We start from the raw sequence: 16,137 nt of genomic DNA, 5'->3' as shown, positions 1-16,137 counted from the left end.
CAAGATAAAAAGCTTCTGCACAATGAAGGAAGTAATCACCAAAACTAAAAGGCAACCAACGGAATGGGAGAAGATATCTGCAAATGAAGTATCATAAAGATCAGATAAAGGGTTAGTATCCAAAATCTATAAAGAACTTATGAAACTCAACACCCAAAAAACAAATAATCTAGTGAAGAAACGGGCAAAAGACATGAGTAGACACTTCTCCAAAGAAGGCATTCAGATGGCCAACTGACACATGAAAAACTGCTCAACATCACTCATCATCAGGGAAATAAATACAAATCAAAACCACAATGAGATATCACCTCACACCTGTCAGAATGGCTAACATTAACAACTCAGGCAACAACAGATGTTGGCGAGGATGCAGAGAAAGAGGAACCCTTTTGCACTGCTGGTGGGAATGCAAACTGGTGCAGCCACTCTGGAAAACAGTACGGAGGTTCCTCAAAAAATTAAAAATAGAATTACCCTACGACCCAGCAACTGCACTACTAGGTAATTATCCAAGGGATACAGGTATGCTGTTTCGAAGGGACACATGCACCCCAATGTTTATAGCAGCACTATCAATGACATCCAAAGTATGGAAAGAGCCCAAATGCCCAATGATGGATGAATGGATAAAAAGATGTGGTATATATATACAATGGAGTATTACTAGTCAATCAAAAATGAAATCTTGCCATTTGCAACTATGTGGATGGAACTAGCGGCTATTATGCTAAGTGAAATTAGTTGGGAGAAAGACAAATATCATATGACTTCACTCAGATGAGGACTTTAAGATACAAAACAGATGAACAGAAGGGAAGGGAAGCAAAAGTAATATATAACCAGAGAGAGGGGGACAAAACATAAGAGTCTCTTAAAAATGGAGAACAGGGGCGCCTGGGTGGCTTGGTCTGTTAAGCGTCTGACTTCGGCTCAGGTCATGATCTCACGGTCCGTGAGTTCGAGCCCCGCGTCGGGCTCTGTGCTGACAGCTCAGAGCCTGGAGCCTGTTTCCAATTCTGTGTCTCCCTCTCTCTCTGCTCCTCCCCTGTTCATGCTCTGTCTCTCTCTGTCTCAAAAATAAATAAGCGTCAAAAAAAAAAAATTTAAATAAAAAAAAAAATGGAGAACAATCGGAGGATTGCTAGAGGGGGTTGTGGGAGGGGGGATGGGCTAAATGGATAAGGGACATTAAGTAATCTTCTCCTGAAATCATTGTTGCACTATATGCAAACTAACTTGGATGTAAATTAAAAAAAAAGTTTGCAAAGACAAGGAAATGTATTCTAGAACTTCAAGAAAGGGGTGCATCCCTGCTGATCACCTTGATGTTAGCCTGGTGAGATTCAAGTCAGAGTTCTAACATACAGAATTGCAAAATGATAGATTTGCATTGTTTTTAAGCCACTAAATTTGTGTTAATTTGTTATAGCAGCAATAGAAAACTAATACATGTACAGAAATAGAGAAAAAATGCATATAACCTTTATGCACCCATTATTTAGTTTCAATGATCATCAGTTCATGGCCAGTCTTGTTTCATTTTTACCTCTTCAGTTCCCTCCCTAGTTCCTCTTTACTCATTAATTTTGTAAAGTTTTTATTTTTAAATATTTTATTTTTAAGTAATCTCTACACTCAATATGCTGCTGGAATTTACAACCCTGAGATTAAGAGTTGCCTGCCAGGTGCCCCTTAAGTTTTTATTTTAATCACCCAATGCTTGTCATGACACGTGCACCCCTTAATCCCTATTACCTATTTCACCCATCCTCACCACCGCCACCTCTGCTCTGATAACCATAAGTTTGTTCTCTATAGTTAAGAGTCTGTTTCTTGGTTTGTCTCTTGTTCTTTTTTAATTCCCTTTTGCTCGTTTCTTATTACTATTATCATCATTAGCATTGTTTTTTTTTTTTTTTTTTTTTGGGGACAGAGAGAGACAGAGCATGAACGGGGGAGAGGCAGAGAGAGACGGAGACACAGAATCGGAAACAGGCTCCAGGTCTGAGCCATCAGCCCAGAGCCCGACGCGGGGCTCGAACTCCCGGACCGCGAGATGGTGACCTGGCTGAAGTCGGACGCTTAACCGACTGCGCCACCCAGGCGCCCCCATCATTAGCATTCTTAATTTACATCCAAGTTAGTTAACATATAGTGTAGTAATGGTTTCAGGAATAGAATTTAGTGATTCATCGCTTAACGTATAATGCCCAGTGCTCATCCCAACAAGTGCCCTCCTTAATGCCCCTTGCCCATTTAGCCCATCCCCCCACCCAAACCCCTCCAACAACCCTCAGTTTGTTCTCATGGTTTGTCTCCCTCCCTGTTTTTGTATTATTTTTGTTTCCCTTCCTTTATGTTAATCTGTTTTGTATCTTAAATTTCACACATGAGTGAAGTCATATGATACTTATCTTTCTGTGACTGACTTGTTTCGCTTAGCATAATACACTCTAGTTTCATCCATGTTGCAAATGGCAAGATTTCATTCTTTTTGATCGCTGAGTAATATTCCGTTGCATATAAGTACCACATCTTTTTTTTTTTTTAATTATTTTTTTTTTTTTTACGTTTATTTATTTTTGAGACAGAGAGAGACAGAGCGTGAACGGGGGAGGGGCAGAGAGAGAGGGAGACACAGAATTGGAAGCAGGCTCCAGGCTCCGAGCCATTAGCCCAGAGCCCAACGTGGGGCTCGAACTCACGGACCGCGAGATCGTGCCCCGGGCTGAAGTCGGACGCTCAACCAACTGAGCCACCTAGGCGCCCCTGTACCGCATCTTTAACCATTCATCAGTCAATGGATATTTGGGCTCTTTCTATACTTTGGCTATCGTAGGTAGTGCTGCTATAAACATTGGGGTGCATGTGTCCCTTTGAAACAGCATACCTGTATCCCTTGGATAAATACCTAGTAGTGCAGTTGCTGGGTCATAGGGTAGTTCTATTTTTAATTTTTTGAGGAACCTCCATACTGTTTTCCAGAGTGGCTGCACCAGTTTGCATTCCCACCAGCAGTGCAAAAAGGTTCCTCTTTCTCTGCATCCTCGCCAACATCTGTTGTTGCCTGAGTTGTTAATGTTAGCCATTCTGACAGGTGTGAGGTGATATCTCATTGTGGCTTTGATTTGTATTTCCCTGATGATGAGTGATGTTGAGCAGTTTTTCATGTGTCTGTTAGTCATTTGGATGTCTTCTTTGGAGAAGACCTGTTTTTGCCCATTTCTTCACTAGATTATTTGTTTTTTGGGTGTTGAGTTTCATAAGTTCTTTATAGATTTTGGATACTAATCCTTTATCTGATACTTCATTTACAGATATCTTCTCCCATTCCATTGGTTACCTTTTAGTTTTGCTGATTATTTCCTTCACTGTGCAGAAGTTTTTATCTTTTTTTTTAATCTTTATTTTTTACTTTTAAGAGAGAGAGAGAGACAGAGTGCAAGCAGGGGAGGAACAGAGAGAGAAGGAGACACAGAATTGGAAGCAGGCTCCAGCCTCTCAGCTGTCAGCACAGAGCCTGACATGGGTTTGAACTCACAAACCATGAGATCATGACCTGAGCCAAAGTCAGACGCTTATCCAACTGAGCTAGCCAGGTGCCCTGAAGCTTTTTTATCTTGATGTGGTCCCAATAGTTCATTTTTGCTTTGGTTTCCCTTGCCTCTGGAGGCATGTCAAATAAGATGTTGCTGTTGTCAAGGTCAAAGAGGTTTTTGCCTGTTTTCTCCTCTAGGATTTTGATGGCTTCCTGTCTTACATTTAAGTCTTTCATCCATTTCGAGATTATTTTTGTGCATGGTGTAGGAAAATGATCCAGCTTCATTTTTCTGCATGTCACTGTCCATTTTCCCAGCACCAGTTGCTGAAGAAACGGTCTTTATTCCATTGGATATTCTTTCCTGCTTTGTCAAAGATTAGTTGGCCATATGTTTGTGGGTCCATTTCTGGGTTCTCTATTTTGGGTTCTCCATTGATTTTTGTGTCTGTTTGTGTGTTAGTACCATACTGTCTTGATGATTACAGCTTTGTAATACAGCTTGAAGTCTGGGATTGTGATGCCTTCAGCTGTGGTTTCCTTTTTCAGGATCGCTTTGGCTCTTCGTGTCTTTTCGGGTTCCATATGAATTTTAAGATTGTTTATTCTAGCTCTGTGAAGAATGCTGATGTTATTTTTGATAGGGATTGCATTGACTATGTAGATTGCTTTGGGTAGTGTTGACATTTTAACAATATTTGTTCTTCAATACATGAGCATGGAATGTTTTTCCATTTTTTTGTGTCATCTTCAATTTTTTTCATAAACTTTAGATTTTTTACCTCTTTGTTTAGGGTTATTCCTAGGTATTTTATGGTTTTTGGTGCATCATTTGTTTTGTTTCTTAAGTTCCACATATGAGTGAAATCATGTGGTATTTGTCTTTCTCTGACTTATTTCACTTAGCATTATACTCTTTATCTCCATCCATGTTGTTGCAAATGGCAAGATTTCATTCTTTTTTTAAGGCTGAATAATATTCCTCTGTGTGTGTGTGTGTGTGTGTGTGTGTGTGTGTGTGTATGTGCATGTACCACCACATTTTCTTTATCCATTCATCATTTGATGGACACTTGGGATGCTTCCATATCTTGGCCATTGTAAATAATGCTGCTATAAACGTAGGGATGCATAATACTTTGAATTAGTGTTTTTGCATCCTGGGCTGGTTCACCCCCTCCTTAGGCAACCTAGTGGTCCCCCGCTCCCAGGAGGTCACCATATTGATGCCAAACTTAGTGCAGACACCCAATTGGAATAGCGTGCCACAGCCCAGAATTCCTGGGCTCAAGCAATCCTCCTGCTTCAGCCTGAGTAGCTGAGACTACAGGTGCATGCCACCACACCTGGCTGAATTAGTGTTTTTGTATTCTTTGGGTAAATACCTAGTAGTGTAATTACTGGATCATAGGACAGTTCTATTTTTAACTTTCTGAGGAACTTCCATACTGTTTTCCACAGTTGCTGCAGCAGTTTGCATTCCACCAATAATACATGAGGGTTCCTGTTTCTCTGTATCCTCACCAGCATCTCCTGTTTCCTGTGTTGTTGATTGTGTAGCCATTGTGACAGGTGTGAGGTGATGCCTTATTGTAGTTTTGATTTGCGTTTCCCTGATGATGAGTGATGTTGAGCATCTTTTCATGTGTATGTTGGCTATTTGTATGTCTTTGCAGAAGTTTTTATTCATGTCTTCTGTCCATTTTTGATTGGATTATTTGTTTTGGGTGTATTGTGTAAGTTTTTTTAAAATATATTTTAGATACTAACCCTTTATTTGATATAGCATTTGCAAATATCTTCTCGTATTCTGTAGGTTACCCTTTAGTTTTGTTGATTGTTTCCTTTGCTGTGTAAGAAGCTTTTTACTTTGATGTAGTCCCAGTAGTTTATTTTTGCTTTTGTCTCCCTTGCCTCAGGGGACCTATCTAGAAAAAAGTTGCTACAGCCAGTGTCAGAGAAATTACCATCTGTGCTCTCTCTTCTAGCATTTTTATGGTTTTAGGTCTCACATTTAGGTCTTTAATCCATTTTGAATTTATTTTTGTGTATGGTGTAAGAAGGTGGTCCAGTTTCATTGTTTTGCATGGAGCTGTCCAGTTTTCCCAGCACCATTTGCTGAAGAGACTGCCTTTTTTCCATTGGATATTCTTTCCTGCTTTGTCGAAGATTAATTGACCATATAATTGTGAGTTTGCTTCTGGGTTTTGTATTCTGTTCTATGAACTATGTGTCTATTTTTGTGGCAGTACTATATTCTTTTCATTACTACAGTTTTGTAATATAACTTGAGGTCTGGAATTGTGATCCCTCCAGCTCTGATTTTTCAGGGTTGCTTTGTGTATTTGGAGTCCATATAAATTTTAGGATTGTTTGTTCTAGTAATGTGAAAAATGCTGGTGGTAATTTTGTTTTTTTAAAACAAAAATTTTGAGAGAGAGAGAGAGAGGCATGTTTGTGTGTGAGAGGGGCAGAGAGAGAGGGAGAGAGAGACAGTCCTAAGTAGGCCCCACACTGTCAGCACAGAGCCCCATGTGGGGCTTGAATTCATGAACTGTGAGATCATGACCTAAGTGGAAATCAAGAATCGGCCACTTAACTTACTGAGCCATCCAGGCTCCTCTGGTGGTATTTTGATTGAGATTGCCTTAAATGTGTGGATTGCTTTGGGTAGTATACACATTTGAACAATATTTGTTCTTCTAATCCATGAGCATGGAATGTCTTTCCATTTCTTTGTGTTATCTTCAGTTTCTTTCATCAGTGTTCATAATTTTCAGAGTATAGGTCTTTTACCTCTTACCTTTTACCTTTGGTTAGGTTTATTCCTAGGTGTCTTATTATTTTTGGTGCAATCTACTCATTATTTTGATGCAAATCCCAGGAATATCTTTTCATTTGTAAACAGTTCAGTATTTGTCTCTGTAACCAACACAGTGACAGTACCATTATCCCACATAAAAATGGAGAATATTTAAGTATTGATTTTAATATTGAGAAATTTGGCAAGAAAAAAACACAGTTGATTCTGAGAATGGCTTGTTATGACATGTTTAAAAACTCTTCTGATACATTGTTTACACTATAATTATAAGCATAATTTTCATTTTATTATGTCTATAGCTTTTATAACATAATTAAAAGTTTAATAGTTTAGTAGACAGTAAAATTGGATTTTTAATTTATTTTAAAATGCCTATTTCCTTTTAAGATATAGAGAAGTTGGTAGTTCATATTTTAAATTAGGAATTTATTATATAAAAATATGGAAAATTAGATTTAATTTTTGCATAAAATACATATTTCCTTCTTTTAGGTTGCTGCAAATAAGAATACCTTTCTCCAGTTACAAAATAATACCCAAATATGCAGTTTAAATCTGCCTACTGACGGAAGTGCTAGAGAAATTAATCATGGGCATAATTACAATGGAAAACACTGTCTTGAAGCATCTGTAATGGCAACATTAGATCCACCTCATACAGGTAAGACTGCTTTTTATTGATTAGGTTTACACTTGACCAGTTGTAGTACAGTATTATTTAAGTTGACTATTTTCAAAATTGAATGTTCTATTTGAAAAGTGTTGAAATACCCCTAGGTTCTTGGCAATTTGTTTTTTTGTTGCCACAATTTCTTTTTTCAGTCTTTTTTTTTTTTTTTTTTATTTTGAGAGAGAGCATGTGCAGGAGAAGGGCAGAGAGAGAGAGGGAGAGTGAGAATCCTAAGCAGGCTCCACACTGTCAGTGAAGAGCCCGATGTGGGGCTTGAATCCATGAACCATGAGATCACAACCTAAGCCAAATCCAAGAGTCAGATGCTTAACCAACTGAGCTACCCAGGCGCCCTATGTTGTCATAATTTCTTTAATTATTGGATTGATAACCATGTAATTCAAATCTTGTACTTTATAGTAGGTATCTAAGACTGTTAATTGTAAACCTGTTGGTCAAACATGGTCTTTTCCTCAAGTACCAAAATAAATTCTGTTTATTTAAAAAAAAATTTTTTTTTTTAACGTTTATGTATTTTTGAGACAGGGAGAGACAGAGCATGAACAGGGGAGGGTCAGAGAGAGGGAGACACAGAATATGAAGCAGGCTTCAGGCTCTGAGCTGTCAGCACAGAGCCCGACGCGAGGCTAGAACTCATGGACCGCAAGATCATGACCTGAGCCAAAGTCGGCCGCCTAACTGACTGAGCCACCCAGGCGCCCCAATAAATTCTGTTTAAAGGTTTGATTAAAATTTTTTTTTAAAAACCATGTTGGGGCACGTGGCTAGCTCAGTAGGTAGAGTATACAACTCTTTATCTCACGGTCATGAGTTCAAGCCCCATGTTGAGCATGGAGCCTACTTTAAAAAAAAATTTAAAAAAAATTTTAAACCATGTTAACAGTGCTAAGTTGGAGAGGTGAACTTGAAATGAATAAAATTGTTAATTCATAATAGTCCATAGAGTACCTCCAAATCAGATTTGTATTATGAGGGTATGTAATTGAAGGAGAACCAAGGATTTAACAGATGCTCCCTCCCTGCATTGTTGAATTGGGTTAAAATAATGATTATGTTTCTTTTTGTACCTGTCAGAGATTAATATTCTACAAGTAATTAAAAGAATAGAGTTGTATACTAGTGTTTATTTGACCTTGTGAAAGACAACATTAAGACTACATTTTTCCAAATGACATTTTATTCATATTTTGCTTGAATAAACAGATTCAGGGAGAGAGCCCCATCTGCTGGTCTATAGGAGAGTAATTGTCATTCTCAAGATACCAGTGCTAATCAATAAGATTCCTTAAGCACTTAACCCTTTTTGAGGGAACTTCTTGAGCTTTGTGATGATTAGTACATTTACCTCTGAATGGGTTAGTTTCTTCTTGTGGGAGAAAGGAATCCTGTGTTTTCCTAACTGGCTAGGATCTTCAGTTTCATTTATGTGCTCCTTGTAACTTTTCAAAAGCTGTTACTGGAGTCAAGACAAAGTTGAAAAGGGCTTTTGGAGCTGGATCTAGGGATCTGAAATCCCTAGAGACAGCTCTGGCTATCTCTAGCTGTTTAGCTAAAGCACTCTCAGCTTTAGCTGCTGTGCTGTCTCACTGATTTAGTCTCTCCTTCTTTTTTCCTTTTCTCCCTTCCTCTTATTTTCCTTCCATCTTTGTTAAGTGGATATCCTGTTTTCCCAGGTTTTCTTCTCTACTGTCAAGCTGGTGGCAGATAACGATCCATGTATGCCTCTTTCTTTTCTATTACGGTAGCTAATCTTCACCAGAGAGTGATATTTAGACTCTGTAATACATTCTGTGTTACCGATTTGCTGCTTTATTTTTGTTCTGTAGTTTCTCAGTCTCTAACCTGCTAAATATTAGGAGGGAGTTAAGAGTTAAGATAAATTGAAGAGGGAGTTAATTTACTCAACCCTTAATCCCTTAATCCCTTCTCTGATTTGGTACATTCACTGGACTGGGGAACCTTTGCCAACCTCCTGACACCCTCCTGCCTCTCATTCAGAGAGAGGTTAATTGGGGAAAAGAGCATTGTGAGAAACATCTTGCTTTCTGTGGTGAATTACTAGAGAAGGATGTTGTGTGAGGAGAAGTATGGAGATGAGAGATCCATGTAGTATACATTCACCTTTTCACATCTTTTTAATCCTACACATAATCCACCTTGAAGTACTGTCCAAATCTGTTTGTCCCAGTTAAAATATGTCGTCATTTTCCCCTATCACTTTTTATTTTGAAAAATTTCCTATATGTAGAGAAGTTGAAAGAATAATTATTATCCTAAATTCTGCATTTGTTAATCTTTTGCTTCTCCCTCCCTTATATGTCCCTTTTTTTTCTGGATCATTTGAAAATAAGTTGCAGATGTCATGCCACATCATCTCTAAGTACTTCAGCTTATATTTCTTAAAATTTCTTAGTAGTAATTCATAATATTTAATATATACTTCATCATTAATATCATTTTTGCATAAGCTGATTTAAGTTTGGTTTCTTTCTCAACTGAAAGTTCCCTGATGAGTATATTTTCACTCCATTGAACTTCACTGAGTGCTTCAGGTCTCTTTATAAACCCTGTTCCTTTGCAGATAATAGTCCCTATGTGAGAAAGAAGATGTAGATCTACCACTAATGACTTCACCTATGGCTCAGGGTATGTGCCTTATTTGGAGATGGGCTAGAAGCGCCCACTCTGTCTTAAAAAAATTATTTCATTCATTCATTCATTCATTCATTCATTCATTTATTACTTTTGTCTACAGCCTCTGCTGTTTGCCTAGTCTTGAGAAAGTTAAAGCCTGGAAGAGGGGAAATATATAATGGGTTGAACTGTGTGCCCTAAAAAGATGTCTTTAAGTTGTAACCTATGGTACCTGCGAATGTGACCTTATGTGGAAATAGGGTCTTTGCAGTTGTAATCAACTTAAGATGAGGTCATACTGTGTTAGGCCCTAAATCACAAAGCTGGTGTCCTTGTGAGGAGAGAGACACAGAAACACAGAGGGAAAGACCACATGATGACGAAGGCGGAGATTGGAGTAGCTGCAAGCCAAGGAGCACCAAGGATTGTTGGCAACCACCAGAAGCTTTCTAGAAAGTGCAAGGAAGCATTCTCCCCTAAAATCTTCAGAGAGCAAAAGGCTTTGCTGACACCTTAATTTTGAACATCTGGTCTCTAGATTTTGAGAGAATAAATTCTGTTGTTTAAGCCACCTAGTTTTTGGTACTTTGTTATGGCAGTCTTCAAAAATTAATATAGGAAGTTCTAGACCTCCTGATATTCAGAACTGTATTTACTTTCTTCAGAAACAGAGAAATTGTTTCATTCTTTCTGATTCCTTCTCATTCTGATGAACTATAAGGTGAGACTTAGTTCTCCCTCAAACTGTTCAACCACACTATCTTGTGTTGTATGTATTTACCTGACCCTGTTTCACCTAAGGCAAGAACTTTCTCTTCAGGTTTTAAAACAAAAATTTTTAAGTTTATTTATTTGAGAGAGAATGAGCACAAGCGGGGGAGGAGCAGAGGGGAGAGAGAGAATCCCAAGCAGGCTCCATGCCATCAGTGCACAACTTGATGTGGGGCTTGAATTCACAAACCCGTGAGATCATGACCTAAGCCGAGATCAAGAGTCAGATGCCCAACTGACTCTGTTACCCAGGCACCCCTGTTGCACCCCTGTTGTTCAGGTTTTAAATCAAATAGTATGAATTCAAAAACAATTTATGACTGAATGAAAGGATCTTAGAAAACTTGTAGTTAAGTCCTTTGGATAAGTCTTTTGGCTTTGAAATGCTTCAGAGAAGTCCAGTAGTCAAGAAGAAGCTACTGGAACATTATAGTTTTCAGGTTTGGTGATATTTGAGAGAACAGTTCCAAAAAGTAGAACAAAAGTCATATTGTAGTAGGTAACTAATGGGTGGAAACAGGCAAATGAAGTTAATATAAGTAAATGAAGTATGTAAAAATAAATTTGGTTGTGAAGGGAAGGAATAGTATCCTGAGAGAGAGCAGGGTACCAGGAGGTGGTAGTTGTTGTTTTTTATTGTCGTTGTTTTTGAGATTTTATGTTTTAAGTAATCTCTACATCCAACATGGGGCTTGAATCCACAACCCCGAGATCCAAAGTTGCACGCTTGGGTCCCCTGGGTGGCTCAGTTGGTTAAGTGTCCGACTCTCGGTTTTGGCTCAGTTCATGATCTCATGTTTTTTTTTAGTTCCAACCCCGTGTTGGGCTCTGGACTGACAGTGTGGAGCCTGCTTGGGCTTGTCTCTCTCCCTCTCTCTCCCTCTCTCTCCCTCTCTCTCCCTCTCTCTCCCTCTCTCTCCCTCTCTCTCTGACCCTCCCCTGCTCATGCTGTCTCTGTCTCTCTCAGAATAAATAAACTTAAAAAAAAAAGTTGCACTCTCTACCGACTGAGCCAATCTTGTTTAAAAGTAGTATGGTATAGGCTGTCAGGAATGAGGTAGTGAAGAGGGGAAGATTAAGGATATAAAAAGGGAGTGATAAAATCTTTCTCTGGTGTAGATATTAGATAAGTATTTTTCAATTGGGTTTGAAGTCCCTGGAGATGGTTGGGTGTATTCTCAGGTGTTTATAAATTCTTAGAGAAGCTTAGAATTTTGTATTTTCTTTTAACTGATATGAATAAGTGCATATAAGCATATGCTGGATCTTTTAGATGGCCACCTTATATAATTATGATAAGTTTTCATGTCTTCAAATGAGAAGAGGGCTGAACAGAATGTGTTAGTGGTCTACTCCTACCAAATGCAGTTTTTATATATTCACTTAAGATGGTCTAACAATTGACCCATTGTATATCTTGTTGAAAAGAAAACTTGTTGAAAATAACCTGTGCCAAATCTGTTGGTATTATATTTATGTCATGGATAACGGTTTAATTTCAGTAAGGTATCACTATCATATTAAATTAATGTGATTTTTAATTTTATTGGTTTTATATTTAGTTTATAAATGTTTAATTTTTTATTGTAATAAAATATGCATAACATAGAATTCACCATTTTAACTATTTAAAGTGTACAACTGAGTGGCATTTAGCATATTTACAATGTTTTGCAACAGTCACCACTATCTAATTCCAGTTTCATGATGCTAAAAGAAAACCCAGACCAATTAAGCAATCAGTTCTCCACTCCCCACTTCTACATAGCCCCTGGCAACCACCAGTCTGCTTCCTGTCTCTATGGATTTGCCTGTTTTGGATATTTCATATGAATAGAATTATAAAATGTAGTTCTTCATGACTTAAAACAACAAGTAATGCATCACATGGTAAGGAATTTAGAAGGCGTGAAGAATATAATAAAAAAAACTCCCTTCCCTGATCCGTAGCCATCTAGTTCTCTAGAGGCAAACTAGTTTTCAATTTTAGGGTGTCTTTTTGGAGATATTCTATACATTTTGAATCATATTTGTGTGTATATATTCTCCCCATACAAATGATTGTTCACCTGCTGCAATGTTCTATACATTGCATTTTTACTGTAACAGTATATCTTAGAAATCTTTTTGTCAGTACATTTAGAACTACCTTATGCTGTTTATTTTATTTTTTATTTATTTTTATTTTTCAAATATAATTTATTGTCAAGTTGGTTAACATACTGTGTATAGTGTGCTCTTGGTTTTGGGGGCAGATTCCCTTGATTCATTGCTTACATACAGCAACCAGTGCTCATCCCAACAAGTGTCCTCCTTAATGCCCACCACCCATTTTCCCCTCTCCTACAATTCCTCTACCTTATGCTTTAAAAAAATTTTTTTTTAATGTTTATTTATTTTTGAGAGAGAGAGAGAGAGCCAGTGGGAGAGGGGCAGAGAGAGAGAGCCAGTGGGAGAGGGGCAGAGAGAGGGAGATGCAGAATCCAAAGCAAGCTCCAGGCTCTGAGCTGTCAGCACAGAGCCTGATGTCGGGCCTGAACCCCACAAACATGAGATCATGACCTGAGCCACCCAGGCGCCCCTAAAAGTTACCAATATTTCATTGTATGGGTATGCCAAATATACTTAACTAGTGCTTTATTAAAGGATATTTATGTTATTTGAGGTCTTTTGTTGTTACAAACAAAGCTACAACTAATGTCTGTATATTACATACATATGTGAGGATATGTCCATAAATATCCATTTATCCATAGGATAAATACCTTGGAGTAGGGTGCTGGTTTCAAGGTATGTGCATTAACATTTTGATGGATAATAGTCAATTACCCTCTGCAGAGGTTAGAAGTTTATCCTTCTACCAGCAATGAGCAATGCATGTATCATTTATTGTGATGCTTAATCTGTATATGAGTATATACTTATACTTTTTGATATTTGATAATCTAATTGTTAAAAAATATTATTTTGTTGTGCCTTTTAAGTTAAACTTTTTAATGTTATGTCTTGAGAATGTTCCCTACTTTGCTCCTGAGGATAAGATCCCCTTGCTAAACAGCCCTCCTTATTAGATAGATCAGGTACAGTTTCTGCTTATCTGTGAATAGCAGCTTTCATTTCCCTCCTGGCTGCAGAATTATTTAAATAAGCCTGTAGGAGCTGGGGGACACCTCACCCTCTTGGTACTGCAAAGCCTGCCTCCCACACCCCTAGTAGTTCACTGTGTTCTGGAGGGCAACCCCTGTGTGACCCTACATGAAATGGCAGTCTTCCTCCCCGACACTGTGAGTATGTGTGACTACTGTTTTTTGTACCTGTTCAGTGTCAGGTGTTATGTGTTTGGCCATCCCTATAACCCTAGAACAGGAATCCTTTCCTCACCAACTAGATAAATAGAGGCAGTTAAAACAAGGAGACGTGTTTTTCTAAGGAGCTTTACTCAGTTTCTCTGAGAGTCTTACAACTCTTGCCATCCCTCCTCCCAGGGCTAAAAATTACTGGTGTATAAACTTTGTAGGATGTATTTACTAAGATCTTTTGGAAAATTTCTTCATTGTCTAGCATATTAAGCATGTTAAGTTTGGTCTGAATTTCCTCAGTTACTTGGATTGGGTGCAAAATGGAAGTATTCCTGTTTGAACAGAGCTTTAAACTGGGAATTTGCTTTATGCTTTTAGAGGACTGATGTAGAATAATTGAAATAATGGTGTTCAGTGTCTAGTGTTGGGGGAATGAATTGTGTGTGTTCATATGTTGGCTCTTTGAAGGCTCATTTAAAAACAAAATGTGAAGTGGTGATTTAAGCAAGATAAAATAGGCAAATGGGATAAGCACAATGGAAAGAAAGATAACACAGTTCTTTAGATACCAGTTGATACGCTTTTAAGTTTATGTATTAATAAAAATACTGGCTTATATAATTGAATTTTATTGGCATGTGTAGCTAGAAATTCTAGGCTTCAGGGTTGACTGGTCTAGCAGTTTAAAGGATGTCATCATGAGCCCAGTTCTTTCTCTTTTTCTCATCTGTCATCCACAGGATTGGCTTCATTGTTAAACTGGTTCCCCTCATGTTAAGTAATAGATTTCAGCAATCATTGGGGCCATATACTTCTTTTTTTCTCATCTATCTGTTGGCAGGCAGATATGCCCTACTCATAATCATTAAATAACTTTTCTTAACTTCATGCTGATATTGTGCCACTTTATTGTGACCAGAGGGATTTCTAACTTTAGACCTATATTACCACTGTAAGGAAGATTTACTGGTTTCTGAGAATCATCAATGTACCAGTCAGATACACATTCTTCATTTCTGTCCTTGGGAGTGAGAACTATCTCATCCTAATTTCCTGGCTGCTGCACAACGGAGGAGGAATGGAATGGATGTTAGATACCTCCAATATCCATAATGTTAACTATACTGATAAGTGATTAGTTGAAAAAATGGCTAAAGTAAATATGAGTAGTTTAGCAACATTTTTAGTATATAAAATTTAACTGAAGGCTAAGTTTCTGCCAACCAGCTTCTGGGACAGAGGCTCCTTTAGTTCAAAAAATACATTTTTTAAAGATTTTACTAAAAATTTTTTAAGGTTATTTGTTTTGAGTGAGAGAGAATGAGTGGGAGAGGGGCAGAGAGACAGAGAGAGAGAGAGAGAGAGAGAGAAAATCCCAAGCAGGCTCCATGCTGTCAGTGCAGAGCCTGATGCAGGGCTCGATCCCTTGAATCGTGACATCATGAGCTGAACTGAAATCAAGAGTGGGATGCTTAACTGACTGAGTAACCCAAGCGCCCCTAAAGATTTTATTTTTAAGAAGTCTCCACACCCAGTGTGGGGTTCGAACTCACAACTCCGATTTTAAGAATCACATGCTCTACCAACTGAGCCATGTGTCCCTAGTTCAAAATATTTTTTATCCCAAGAATAAGATGTGGCCAGACAAGGAGGTATTCTGCAGAGATGAATGTAAATCTAGATTATATAGAGTAGGTCTGTGATTCATGTAGCATGGTTGTGGTAAAATCTATAATTTGACTCTGTGAGATAATATAAAATATATTTATTGGCCTCTGACCCTGGTTGCTGGCATAGAGCTCCTAAAACTCTTCTAATTTCCTCATTAATGACAATACTAAGAACATTTTCTCATTCTAGTCTTTGACCCCATTTGGTCTTTGACCCTGGTTCCTGTCATAGAGTTCCTAAATCCTTTGGAATTTCCTGGGTGATAGTAGTGTCTTTTATTCTAATGAGGTGATTCTTGGTGGGCTCCAAAATGGGGGCTGGTTTTCAGGAAGACCAGTCCATGATTACAGGCTGGGAATTTTCAGCTCCACTTCCATTCTTCACACATGGGAAGAGAGTTAGAAATGGAGTTAAATAATACATCATGCCTAACATGAGGAGGTCTCTATAAATAGTATGAGGTTTGGAGAGCTTCTAGGTTGGTGAACATGTGGAGATGCTGGGAGGAGACTGGCTGCCTGGATAGGGCATGGAAGCTCTGTGTCCTTTCCCACGTAACTTGCTCCATGCATTTCTTCTATCTGGATGTTCATCTGTATCCTTTGCCATATCTTTTTATGATAAGTTGGTAAATAGTAAGTAAACTGTTGTCTTGGGTTCTGTGAGCTGCTCTAGCAAATTACTTGAATCCCTGGGATTATGGGAA

The 16,137-nt window shown here is 38.2% G+C and overlaps 1 protein-coding gene across 4 annotated transcripts in view; it reads left to right on the top strand.

Moving 5' to 3' along the window:
• The window catches only part of LOC125156101 (DNA repair and recombination protein RAD54B), a 96,417-nt gene that overhangs the window by 11,298 nt on the left and 68,982 nt on the right, over positions 1-16,137 (top strand). Inside the window, exons 1-2 of one of the 4 annotated variants that reach the window (XM_047841798.1) lie at positions 5,691-5,729; positions 6,858-7,026. Coding sequence is in view for 2 of the 4 variants with exons in the window: in XM_047841801.1 (XP_047697757.1) it covers positions 6,858-7,026 (169 nt within the window). In the remaining 2 variants the exon portion in view is untranslated. Of the gene's footprint in view, positions 1-5,690; positions 5,730-6,857; positions 7,027-9,683; positions 9,703-16,137 lie in introns of those variants that run through there. The other 3 variants (XM_047841804.1, XM_047841801.1, XM_047841800.1) reach the window with 3 other exon arrangements.

The sequence above is a fragment of the Prionailurus viverrinus genome, chromosome F2, assembly GCF_022837055.1.
Source record: "Prionailurus viverrinus isolate Anna chromosome F2, UM_Priviv_1.0, whole genome shotgun sequence".
Taxonomy (NCBI): domain Eukaryota; kingdom Metazoa; phylum Chordata; class Mammalia; order Carnivora; family Felidae; genus Prionailurus; species Prionailurus viverrinus.
Note: the sequence above shows the minus strand (reverse complement) of the source record. Positions and strands in the feature narration are given on the sequence as shown.